This window comes from Chenopodium quinoa, unplaced genomic scaffold (assembly GCF_001683475.1).
Source record: "Chenopodium quinoa cultivar QQ74 unplaced genomic scaffold, ASM168347v1, whole genome shotgun sequence".
Taxonomy (NCBI): domain Eukaryota; kingdom Viridiplantae; phylum Streptophyta; class Magnoliopsida; order Caryophyllales; family Amaranthaceae; genus Chenopodium; species Chenopodium quinoa.
In genome coordinates this window covers 518,781-532,538 of record NW_018742393.1, presented here as the reverse complement: position 1 = coordinate 532,538, position 13,758 = coordinate 518,781, and the positions used below count along the sequence as shown (strand labels likewise).

The following is a 13,758-nucleotide window of genomic DNA, read 5'->3' as shown; positions in this document are numbered from 1 at the left end:
TCCGAAGAGCTCGCCTTTTCGGCCCCTAAAGATGATTTCTTTTTTGGGGACCCCTGAGCTGAAGCACTTAGGCCCTTCGGCCTTTTGGTACCCCGCACTTTTTCTCTTTCTTTTTCTTCCTCGTCATCCTTGTCGCTTCGGCGACTCTTGGATGGCTTGAGGGAGTTGCATTCCCGGGCCTCTCTTTGGCTGCCCAGCATTTTCTCGGAGCGTCCTTCGTCTGAGACATAAATCATTGACTGATGATATGTCGAGACCACCCCTTGAACATCATGAATGAGAGGTCTCCCCATGATGACGTTGTAAACTGACGAGGCGTCGATGACCAAGAACTCGGCCATGATGCTTCGTCTTGCCTGGTCTTTGCCGTGGCTGACGGGAAGAAGAATTTTCCCATCCGGATATGAAGAAGAGTTGTTGAATCCAGTGACCGGATAAGGGACCGGAGTCAAATGCCTGCTCTCCAACTTCAGCTGGTCGAATGCCTTTCGGAAAAGTATATTCGCCCCGCTGCCACCGTCTACCAGTGTCCGATAGACGTTGTGGTTTGCAATGCTTGTCATGATAACCAGTGGATCATCATGGGGGTACACCACCCCCCTGCAGTCTTCGGATGTGAACGTCATGTTCGGCACCGGAGACTACGGCTTCTGGAACTCGGTATGATGGATCTGATGTGTGAGACCCCTCAGATGACGCTTAAGCGCGTTCCGAGATATGCCACCGGAAATGCTCAGGATGTCATTGTGTCCCCCTTCGGAGGCCTGTCCCTTTTTTCGGTGATAGTCCAGCTCTTGCCGAGAATCTTTCTCGGTCTTCTTATCTTCGCGGCGTTCCGCGACATATTTCTTGAGATATCCTTTTTGGACCAGCTCTTCAATCTGGTCCTTCAGCTGAAGGCAATCCTCGGTGCGATGTCCACGGGATTCATGGAACTCACACCAAAGGTCCTTCCCTTTCTTTTGATGCCAAGAAGGAGGTGGCTTCGGCTTTTTAAATCTTCCCTCCTCCCTCGTCGCACTGAAGATTTTAGTACGTGGCAAGGTGAGAGGGGTGTAAGATTCAAATTTCCCTAGGAAGGGAGCTTTATCCTTCTTCGGCTCCGCGGTTAAGGGAGGTTCTGAGGCTTTTGCCTTCCCTTTCCTTGACACTGGAACTTCAGCCTGCTGCCCTTTTGGCTTCACAAGCTCTGATTGGGATTGCAGCTTTGCCTTGTTCCATTCCTCGGCTCGGATAAATTTATCCGAGGCGTCGAGGGCTTCTTCCAGAGTCTGCGGGGGATGCATGACCATGAAGTCCAGAAATTTGCCAGCTTGCAAGCCATTCCGTAATGCAAATACGGCCAGACTTTGGTCCAGACTTGTTATTCTGGACGACTCGTTGCTGAAGCGAGTCAAATAGTCTCGGAGACTTTCATCCTCCGCTTGCTGCAGACCCATCAGCTCTGCAGTAGTTTTCTCTCGGCGATTAGCCGTAGAAAACTTGCTTTTGAATTTATTGGCTAGATCGCTCCAGCCAGTTATTGAGCCTTCCTTCAGCCCTTTGGTGATCCATGATTGGGCCACACCTTTAAGGGTTGTTGGGAAGTACTTGCACCAGGTAGCTTCGGACCTGGGGTTAAGGTACATATGCCCCTCATAGGAGGCGATGTGGTCCTTCGGATCCGAAGTACCGTCATATGTAATGTGTGCCGGAATTTTAACCGTCGGCACATGTTCTTCCAGTATCCACCTTTGGAATGGGGAACTGGTTGGAACCATTACGGCCTTTCCCTTCTGCTTCGCCGAAGGAACCCCGCTTCTCCCTCTCAGAGAGGTGGATGCGGGGGGTGTCCTCTCGCGCGACTGGGAAGGATGAGACCCTTCTGGGAAGGTGAGGCAACTATGCACCCCTCCTTTTCCACCTAGACGTTCAAGGACGCTTCGGCGGGAAACATTGTGGATGTCATGATGACCTTCGGAGGTTTGAGCTTTGGAACTTTTGGAGTGGCCGGAGCCTCTCCTCTGATCCTGCCCAGAACCACCTGGATGCCCAGCCTTTTGGCTACCTTCCCCTTTTGAGGATGGAGCACGCTTTTCCCCCTCGGTTATACTCTTCCTCTTTCGATCATTTGATCTAGGAGGGGGAGATGGTGGCTTTTTTATTGATGGGAAGCGTTCCCCTAAGGTATGCATGAATTCCATGCACACAGCCATGGCTTTCATGACCTCCTCGGTCGATGGTCCGGTAGGAGGAGTTGAGCGCATGCTTGGTGAGGGATCACGTTTATGAACCTCATTGTCCCTTGGCGAGTCCCCATTCAGGTGATCCCGCCGGGAAGGAGACCCTTCATGTGAATTTTCTCCCCTTGGGGAGCTGGAAGCAGTCGGTTCAGGCGACGGTAAAGGTGTCCTACCGGCCCTTACCGTTATAAAACCGGTCTTCCTAGCTTTCTTAGAGCTCTTTGCACTCTTAGTCATTTTGAGTATTGGCTAAGATTCAAATGAAATTTTTGGCTGACTTTTTGTAAGAATCCCCACAGACGGCGCCAAATTGTTTCAGTCAGAAAACAATGGGCCTTCAACTGGCCCTTCGGATGAGTGGGGACGAAGCCCAATTCGAGTGATAACCGAATTGGGGATTTCCTGCACAGCAATGCAAACGTAAACTAGCCTCGGGGGTGTGCCGAGGAAGGCCCCTCCGATGCCGAAGTCAGTACGGATGCACAAGTATTAGAGAAAAGTTATGCAAGAGTATTTGTTGCTTGAGACATTTAATGTGAATGAATGTAATTGTGTTAAAATGAAAGCTTTTATACCTTTGTTCCATAAGCTAAATTGGGCTTGATCAATCAAATGGGCTGCCACATGATTGGGCCTTGTTACTATTGACTTGGCAAATACATTGGAGGGTTGGACCTTATTGCTTGGGCTTTAACTATTTTCATTTGTGGACTGGGCCAGATTGTTAGCATTTTGGACCCCAAACACTTACCATTTCAAAGGACTGACAAACTTTTCTCAATACTTGGTTCTGATTATTACTGTCAGGTACACAGGCCCATGCAGTAAGATTAAAATGTTTCCGAACCCCCTGATCATTATAAAACCAGTTGAGCAAGAGTGGTTTTACCAAGACCCCCAAACCCCACAATTGGAGTCACAGTATTCCTTTTCCCGTCATCATTATTAGGATCAAAAAGCATCCCAATAATAAACGTCTTAATCAGTTTCCCTACCAATGACATCTTCTGTTTTCACAAAAGAGGCTGTTTCTCTATTTCTAATGAAGTGAGCCCCTAAGGATTGTGGTTCATCTCTATGGTCAGGATGTGTTTTTATGTTTAAAATAGCAATATCTGAATTGTTTTTATGTCTCTGTAAGATGTAATTCTTGTAAATGATGATGAATTCTGGACTGATTTATCTTCAAAGTATTAGAAGATGAGGAATATATGCTTACCTAGTTACCTTAGTAAAGGGATGTTTTGGATTCCTAAGTTGGCATTTCATCAAACAGCTTGCGTGCATTCCATAAATGAGGATTCTTTTGCTGCCCTTCAATTTTCCTTTTGCGCATCTTCAACACACTCTATCAAGGAGTATAATGTCCTTAAATAATGAAGCACAAAACATAATCTTCTGATTTCTGTAAAGGTGTTAACAAATCATAAAAAGTTATGGATGGCTTGCAGAATATAATTAGGGGAAACAAGTAACAATTCTAACTACCAACTGGCAAAATCTAACCTATAAACTATTATGTGATGAAATATAAAATTGATTATTGATTCCAAAAAGTGCTATTATTAAAATTAGTATATGCAGGCATGCAGCCTATGTACTATGTAGAGAGTATTCTTGTTACAATATACTAGTAGTCTAATAGGGGGGGTGATAATCGGTTGTTTGTAACAGTTTTGGATTCTATCGATTCAAATTGGGTCAGCCTAGGGATGCAAACAATCCCAGATCGATGAATCGAGTTTTAGTCTTTTCGACTAAGCTTGATATGGAATGTTAGGATTCAAGCTATCTCGAGCTTGAACGAGCTTTTAAAAATCTTATTCGAACTTGGCATGTTAAGGATCTGACTTGTACGAGCTTTCTTAATGAATTTACTTGTTTATATATTAAGTTTACGTTTGAGTTTAATCGAGCATAATAAACTAGCTCTAATTTATCATTAAAATGAATTCAATCAAGTTTTAAAGCATCCACTTATTTTATATAAGTGTTCATTCTTTTTATAGAAAAACAAAGTTTTCATGCCAATATAGGAAGAAATAATTTTTAAGTTTTGTTATACTATAATCAATAGAACAGAAATTACTTATCTCTTCATGCGTGAACCAAAATTGACAGTAGCCATGTCGTGGCAAATCATTGACCTAAAAGACGATTCCGCGCTACCTCACAGTGCAGTAGACAAGAAGCGGTCACCCTCTAGGATAAGCACGGCGTTGGAGTTTATGTGCACTCACAAACCCGACTGGAATTCAGAATACTTGCCCAGAAAAATAAAGAACCAGTGTTTAGTATTTTAAAGAAGAGAGAGAGCTACGAGTTGTTATGTATTTTGGCTGAAGAAGAACAGAGTATAAATAGGCAGCAAGGAGGAAACGGCTAGCAGAAAATAAGGGAAGGACTTAGCCAAAAAAATCGTCCAGATTAACTCGGCCAGTCAAGAGCAAAAATCAAGAGAGTGTAACAATCAGCTATAATCAAGGAATTAATAGCTGAATAAGTTCCTAACAATCAGAAAATCCCAACAGTCAAAAAACGGATTAAAAGCTTAGGAATATTCTGTCAACAAAGAAAGGAAATAAAATTTCTCAAAAAAAATAAGGACCTGTGCCCACTTATCGCATTCCTTTAGAACTTAGAGTCCAACCCAGCTCGGCTCGGCGCGCGTATGTGTGTGGTACAACACCCACTTCCAAGCCACTCAATTAGATAGTGCTAACGTACAACAATATATAAACAAGGCAAAAACTCTTCCCCCAACCAATGTAGGACTTTTTCCTTTTATTGTTTTTTCTCTCTCTTGTTCTTTCCTTCTAACACTTTTGTTTTATATCAAGAACTTCCAACAAGTTTTACTAATATGTATGAGTAAAAAATATCTAATAAAATGTATAAGTAAAAGATATATAAATATACATAAGTAATTTTAATATAGTGCGGAGTATAATAAATATTTTTCGACTTTGAGCGAGTTTTGACAAGCTACAATTTAGCATTAACAAAATTAAATGATTTGAACGAGTGGTTCATAAGCATTATCGAGAAAAACTTAATGTTGTTCACGATTTGATCTAATACCCACAAGATTACTCCGTATATTTTTTCTTATGTATAAATCACTAACATTAGTCAAATTAGATTAAGTGAATACAAATTGAGTATCTAAAAGGTGCTTTTTTTCAATAGTAATCACCTTCACATAATATTTCACAGTTTCACTTTCACACCTTTACTGCTGCCTGCAGGAAGGCTCGGATGCAAGATTTTGACAAAACAAAGGCAAGTCAAAATTAATTCTTACCCATTAAAAATAACTTATACAGAAGCACAGATGATACAGCAGTCAAAATAGTTTTACAATGTCAAGAAGGAACGCCATTAGAACTTTGGGAAAGTACAATGGCCCTCAGTTTATTATAAGCATCATAACAGGCGTGAGCATATTCTGACAAAGCTCTAAACAGCTCCGGCAACCGTGTTTTAAGGGTTCCAAGTGACTTCTCTCTAACTTGAACACAATGCCTCTGATGTTTTTCCTGCTCTTCCTCCAATCTCTTTCTTAAGGTCTCCACCAAAAACTGTCTCTCTGATACCGGATCTTTGCCAGGCCCATCTTCACCTCTCTCGGGGTCCATTGCTTCAGGACCCTTTCGCTGCATGTGTTTGTGATACCAATCCTCAAATGCCTGATTCTTTCTTAAGAATTCCTTCCTTGTCTCCTCACATTTTTCCTTCAACCTCATCTCCTCCTCTTGGTGCAATATGATGGTCTTGATCACAGCACTAAAGGATGAAATGGCGGTTCTGGTGACCTCATCAGGGAGCTTCTCTAGTGAATCGTGCCATGCATGGAGGAGGGTTTGAATTGGGGGGTGGTGGGCCCGGGGTGGGGAAGAAACCTTTTCCTTGAGGCTGCTTTCAATGGGGATGAGGTTTAGCTTCAACCAACTGTTGAGTGATCGAATATAGTGTTTCTGCTGTTCTACAAGAGTTTCAAATCGTTCTTGCCATTGTTGAATGACTTTGGAGAGTTGGATGGTGCACTGATAGTGGGGCTTGCTAGTTTCCCGGGGAGCAAGCAAGACATCAAGGGATTTGAGTTCTGTAGAAACCTGCAGCTGGCTATCATGGTGTACCGAGATATCCTCCCACATCTGAGCCATTCTGCATTGATCATCACCAGAAGTCAGGCAAATTAGCTAATGATGAGTAACACTGTCATTTGAAAAATATAGATTCCAGAAACTATATCTTAGGAATAAGGCTTTAATAGTTTGTTTGTTGATCTTGCCCACGTGTTAGAGAAAGATGACTTGAAACAATTACAAGATATAACATACTGGACTGGAGGTGAAGCACCAAACTCTTGTATATAGACATCTATGATCAACTTGAGGTGGACTCTTGAAATCATCAAAATTGACGAGGGTGAAAATACAGGATGGTTTCCACTTCTAATGACATAATCAACTATACCTCTAGAGGGTTACTAGGGTAGCAACACATCAAATGTTTAATAATTGGCATTTAGCAACCCAACATAATCCAGAAATTCAAGCACCACACGACAAATCTTGGCCATTCCAAACCTTACATGTACTGGCATTCTTCTTTTAATGTGCTCTCTCTTATACCCCATACGAATGAGTAAGGTTAATAGTGTTTTAAAGGAGTCCAAGGTTGATTGTTGTACTGAGAGATAGTCATTGTAAGATCTCTAAAGGCTAAAATCCAGCCAAATATCTCAATGTTGTCATTAATCTCAACAGGAAAGAAGCAAATTCATTGACCAAGCAACATAGGTAGCACCTCAGATATTGTAAGAAAGATGCATGGTAAAAAGATTGTCTAGTAGGAGAAAAAAGTATATACCTATCAACTAACTCAACAAGTTTTGGGTACAACTGCTGATCTCGCAAATCATTTACTTCTGATACAGTTGAGTCCATGGACTGCATGTCGACAATATATCGAGTGTGCAAATGACTAACAGCTGCTTTCGTTTTCTCTAATGAGTCTGCAGTAGCACCACGTTTTTTTTGTCTACTAAGAACTGAAACCTTTCTCTGATACTCCAGCTTCATCAGCTCACCAGCCTAACAGGCAAAAGCATGCAAAAATCATCATGATCTCAGAAGTATCACAAGATCATACAAATATACTTATCCTGTACTCTTGTGGCCTATAACCGAAACACAAAATTGTTACACTACACACAGGTGTGTCAGATTAAACCCTTGTTAACTTATGCTTTTATTAAATTATTATTAAACTTCAAAATAGCACATTTTTCTTCCACACAAGAAGGGAGCTCATAATTATAGTAGTTAATCCCACAGATTGTAATAAGTTTCAACTTCAAAGTTTCCAAAAGGTACAAGCAATAAGTTGCATCAGAGCCTTAACACCATAATTCTGTAACTAATTTATTTGAATTTTCCTTTATTTCTCACATTATACCAAATACAGCATGAGATTAAATCAGAGTTTTCACATGGATATTAGCAACTGGCTTTCATGCCAAGATTCCATGTGGACCCCACTTTGATTAGAATTGGTTGGGTTCACTTTTATGTAATATTCACCACCACACACGTAGATATGACTCATATGAGATATCAATTATCTTGACATTAGAAGTGTACCTTAACTTCTTCATATAGCTTTTTCTCCCATGCCAGCAGTTTATCCAAGACAGTGGCAAGTGACTCACTGTCATCAGGGTCAGTCTTTCCCCCATCAGGAACGCCCTTTGATGACCACGTAATGACACGCATAACTCTGGCGGCATGATCAACAGGCACTGGAAATAGATTTTTAAAGAAAAAAATAATTATTAGCTTATACATAGTACATTCATCCATAACAAAGAACTAGATCAGTTCAATATAGGTGACTACATACAACTACAATGCAAAACAGCTCAAAAAAAACACAGTTCATGTTGTTGGCTTTCAGCTTCCAGGGATAGTTGATCTGTTGATGTATATTTCCCATTAGTAGTAGCAACTAGATTTGAGCATAACTAATATATATTGACATGCAAGCAAACTCAAACATTATTAAATCTAGGGATTTAGCAGCGACTAAGTAATAAAGTTGGTCATTTTCCCAACTCCTATTAGCATTACCAATCACCACAGACAAACAGCAGAGAGAACTAAAAGGACCAATGATCAAAGCAATCGGTGTGGCACTGAAAAATGACCTAAACAAGGATTCTCCGAGGGTAAAACAATTTTCGGAAACAATGTAAAGGAAAGATTAGGAATTGATAATGATGTCAATCCTCGTGACCAGTACCAGATCCTCAATTACCACTTAAATGTAGCTCACATATACTAGCCGAGATACAAGAAATGCATTGAGAAATAGATGAGGTATCAGCAAGAATTTTCCGAATATCTATAGAAGGAAGATCTTGACTGACATGAATTCCATCATAACCTGGATATTTTCTACCTGAATAACAACACACCCTCACCACATGTACTCTCATCAACCTATTTTGTAGCCCAACTCACTAAAATCTCGAGTTCAGGCTTTCTGTTAAGATAAAGATATGTGAAGTTCACGAATTTATGATGCTCTTTCACACTGTGAAGGAGCATCATAGAGTTCACACAACTTCGATGGGAAACAAACACATTTAAGAAATACCTTCAACTTATAATAGAAGATGAACTTCTTTAATTAGAAATGAGCATTGTCTAATTATATCTGGAAGACTCGAAGCACAAGTATAATAACTCAAAAGAAGCAATCTCCAATGAAAATGCAGCAGGTTAGATTTAATTTATATCTTATTATAATTGCTAGAAACAAGTATACAAACAGATATAAACAAAGGGCATAACAAAAACAATCAAACGAAAGCGAAGACAAGAAGATAATTATATTGCCACTAGATACTATAATCTCCCACAGAAATATCAAACACTAATCACAAGAAGCCAACTTAATTGATCAAAAAAGAGCCGCAAAACATAATCAAACATCCAACATTATCAAGTATTATTGTTTGACCATGACATACAATATGCTAAACAACATAAACTAATTAATTAAAAGTCCATAAAATGGGACCACAGTCAAGCCACAATATATAATTCTCTCAACAAACCACAAGAACAAAAGGAACGAAACAAAATTAAAGACAAAGAACAAAGAATTAAACCTTTATTATCAGCAAAACTAGATTGATATTGAAACTTATGAGCTTCCAATAACTTAGTAACATTTTGTGCACACTCGGAAGCCTTAAGAAAATAATCATCAATCAATTCCAAAACCTTCATCAAATTAACCTTATTACCACTATTACCACTAGCATCAACACTCTCCACCTTACTACTCCCCATCAAAGCCTCCGACGGCGCAGAGTTAGAATGCATAAAATGCCTAACTCCGGCCTCGGAAGGCGGTGGGGGCGGCGTCTCCATCCCTAATTTAACCACCACCTCCGCATTCTCGGCGGGTTTAAACCGATTTCTCACATTCTCTTCCTCCTCCTCTTCTCCTTCCTCTTCATCTTCCTCACCTTCTTCATCAATCTCATCTAATCCAGCACCACCCATCATATTATTATCATCTGACATAAAGAAATAATCCCAAGCCATCCCTTTAATAGCACTCTCCTCCTCCCCCCTCCCAATCTTCTCATCCTCCCCACCACCGCCACCGCCACCACTACCTTCCACCTCCTCCAACGATCCCATACTCGAAACGCCGCGTTTCGAAGCCGAAAACTCCGGCATTGTAACGGACCGTTGGAGGGGGGAAGGGGTGAAGACGGGCAAGGGAGGGGGAGGAGGAGGGAGCGGCTCTTGCGGCGGTGGCGGTGGTGGTGGTGGGGGCTCGGAAGCTGACATGGAGGGTGGCGGGGGCTCTGTGTCAGCTGCCGTCTCGCCGTGCCCGTAATCGCTTAGCGCTGAGCCGGCGTTTCGAAGGGCGATTGCGTAAGCAGAGTGTCCTACAACAAAAGCGCTTCGAGCTAAAACGGCTTCCTTCATCAAGATTTTGCGGTCTTTGCAACGGGATACTGCTTCTTCATTGTCTATTCTTGATTGAGCACACCCCATTATTTGGTTTGGTTAAAAATCTGAGCTTTACTGTAAAAATGTGAGTTTTTGTGTATACCCAGATGAAAAAATTGACGATTTGAGCAAAAACAAGTTGAGAAATTTAAGTGAAAATGGGTATTTTTTGGTTAAAATCTGAGCTTTTGAGTAGACATGTGAGTTTTTGAGTATACCCAGATGAAGAAATTGACGATTTAAGTAAAAAAAAAAAAGAGATATTTAAGAGAAAACCCAAGTGGGAAAACTGAAATTGAAGGTATTTTGGGTACAAAAGAGAGTAACTTTAACAAGTAGAGCTTAAAATTACAGTTTTAATGGAGGTGTCTGGTTTAGAGGAGAGAGAAAGAAACTGACTTTAACAGTGAAAAAATGGTGGTGATGGGGAAGGAGAAAGCGGTGCAGAAGGTTATGGAAAAGCAAATCTTAATTCTTGTGTACTTGAGTTTTAAAATTAGTAACGTACACATTTTTTGAGGCAAGAAACGGCGTCGTATTGAGGGGTTGAATAGAAGTTTTTGTTGTTCTAGGAAGTTATGTCATAAAAATGGTGTGTTAATTGCTCAAATTAGGCAAATAAATATGGTGAATAGTGAAATCTGTTGTTTTACCAAATAAAAATGTAACTTTTTCTTTTGACTAAAAACAAAATGGTACTAGGGGATATAAAGGAAGTGGGGTGCTTATTTTCAACCAAATGGGGTGTGTAATGAATGGTGTGGTAAACACCCCCACACCATTGTCACTATGTTGAAGTATAACATAGATATATTTGGTACTTATGAATTATGATTATTGACCCCAGAAAAAAAAAAAAAAAAGTGAAAAAGGAAAATTTTAGGAGCTCATAATTCTAAACTGTATTATTAGGAAGTATGAATTATAAATTGAAATTGATATGTGATATGATAGAATACTATCTTTATAAAAAAGAATAAGAGAGAGTCCACGATACTCAATTTGTTACTTGTGTTATTCAAATGGCAATTCTGTAAATATTGCTTCTTATTTCCCTTCTTCTTCCTCCATCCTTTCTCAATTACAATGGCAGATTTTTCAAGATATCATACCACAAGCGAACATCACAACAAACACAAGCCCCAACCCCACCATTTTTGGTGTCCATTTCTTACGGTTTTGCCGCCGAATTCAAGAAAACTCTAGGTAAAAATGGTGAAACAAAGGGCACGCATGGTTAACCCAAAAGGGTATGTGTTGAAAGTCTTCCTACCGATCTAACCACGAAATCCTCGCCGCCACCACCATCATCACAATCTTCTTCTTCCCGTTTTCCTTCCTCGACAATGACCCCAACGCCATCACCTAATTGTAAAGAGTGTAAATTTGGGCCATATCAACCCTTGAGAATGCTTATACTTCGCAGCAGCAATTTTAACCACAATAGGTGGTGGTGGGCCTAGTAGCAGTGGTGTATAGTTATGGTGTCGTGGAGGAAGAAAGGTGCAGTTGGCTACTTGGTTATGATGGAGGATTGCAGAAGAGTGGAAGAAAGACATTTTTATCCCAAACTTTATTGAGAGAAAAGACAATTTTAACCCTTGAGTAGCACAATTTGTTACTCATATTGAGTAATTTGGATTTTCCCTAAAAATAATGAAGCTATTTTTTAAAAAAATAAAAATAAATGAATGCATAAAAGTAATAAGGTGAAAAAATGTGTGATAACTTTTTAACCATTTTACTCCACACATTTTTACTTTTATGGAGAATAATTACAATAATTAAACTCCTACCATTGAAGAAGTTTTTTTTAGAAATAACACACCTAAAACAAAAATATATATATATATATATATGTTTAGAAATTATTGTTTTGTTACTTGTTAGGCTTTTTATGTATGAAATCTCGTACAAAAGAGTCTCTAACTCTACCCCATCCCTCTAACATCTCATATCTATCTCATCCTTAAGATTCACGTTCCATTCCATTATTGAAAATATATAAACAATTCCATGATGTAAACCAAATAATTTCAAACTAGATTAGTCCATACCCCGTAGTATGAGATGTCATACCATTTCATTCAAGTTTAAAAAACCAGACAACCCCAAAGAGAATTAGAGGTTAAGCAGAAGTTGTATAGGAGATGCTACTAGTGAATGCTTATAAAAGATAGTATAGAATATTTTAATTGGAGTTAAGGAATGGATTTTACTAATATTACTGTAAAATGAAAGTAGGTTCTACGTAGTGACCCTCTAATATTGCATTTTTCAAGTTGTACTTCCTCTTTTTGGAAGTTACACATTGTATATCTATGGTACAATTATTAACTATACAGTGACCTTATTGTTATGTACGAAGTAGCCGATAATGAGGTTATGCTGTTTTTTTAATGACCGTTAGTGGGGCCCACTCTCCACCTACTAATATTTTTTCAATTTACGTGATGAAATATGTTGTGTTAAACGTTTTGGGGGCCGTGTTAGTCATTATGGTCTATATTGAACTCGAATTTGGCAAAAAAAGGAGTACAATAATTCTTGTTCATTACATGACATTATAGATTTCACATAGATTCCTTACATCCCATTGCGTCTCGAGGTCTATGTGTCCAACCACTTATCCACTCCCATCAAATTCCACGGTGGTCATAGAAGACCTTTTCTTTTACTATTTTCAAAATGAACTTCGACATTTTGATTCATGGCAACTTATAGCAACCCGTATCATCCTTCATGAACATTGATAACATCATCTTCGTCCCACACACCTTTACTCGAACCAACATAAACTTCAATATATTTGAACTAACAACGGTTAACACCCAACTAGTAAGTTGACAACAATATTCAAAGCTAACAATGTGTTATAAAGAAAGGGGAAAACCGAAGGGGAAGTGGTAGGATGGGAAGAATGTCGAGATTAATTTCTTATAATTTAATCCCTTTACTTAATTTTTCTCCTTCCCAAATCACTTTTCTTTCTCATTTGTTATCCAATGAAATTTAACCAATTCCTCTATTTTTCTTTTTTTTCACTAATTCCAAAATATAATTTTATAACAACTCTAGATCGGCATCTAATCCCACTATTCAATCATTTATTTTACGGCTATTTCACCAAATGCCACTGACAAATTACGAAATTCACCAAATGCCATCCAACTTTTCAAAATTCACCAAATGTCATTGACAAACAGTATATTAACACCGCGTGCCATTAATGATGTCTGGACGTCAGTTGGCCGTTAAAGCAATTCTTATTTCATGAAATGCCATTGAGAAGTTTATATATTTCACCAAATGCCATTACTTTTAAGTTTTTTTTCACAAAAGACCTGTGTTCATATAAAGTGTAACGGCTAGTTTGGTTGACCTTTTTTGAATTTTTTTTTTGGGCAAATATAGCCGTTGCACCCCATTTGCTATATATACAGTACACTAAAACTCTCATAGCAGATGTTTTTTGCAAAATCATGAGCTTCATGTCA

At 39.4% G+C, this 13,758-nt stretch overlaps 2 protein-coding genes across 2 annotated transcripts; both read right to left on the bottom strand.

Annotated features, from left to right (window-relative positions):
• Window positions 1–641: 641 nt before the first annotated feature.
• Window positions 642–2,459, bottom strand: LOC110701764. Its single transcript, XM_021879395.1, has one exon. It carries the CDS (start codon window positions 2,457–2,459, stop codon window positions 642–644), a length of 1,818 nt encoding a protein of 605 aa, XP_021735087.1.
• A 3,047-nt stretch (window positions 2,460–5,506) lies between these two features.
• Window positions 5,507–11,827, bottom strand: LOC110702331. Its single transcript, XM_021880037.1, has 4 exons — window positions 9,403–11,827; window positions 7,871–8,028; window positions 7,098–7,321; window positions 5,507–6,389 (listed from the first exon to the last, which is right to left on the bottom strand). The coding sequence occupies exons 1-4, from the start codon at window positions 10,304–10,306 to the stop codon at window positions 5,588–5,590; spliced, it is 2,088 nt and encodes a 695-aa protein (XP_021735729.1). The 5' UTR covers window positions 10,307–11,827; the 3' UTR covers window positions 5,507–5,587.
• Between the last annotated feature and the right edge of the window lie 1,931 nt (window positions 11,828–13,758).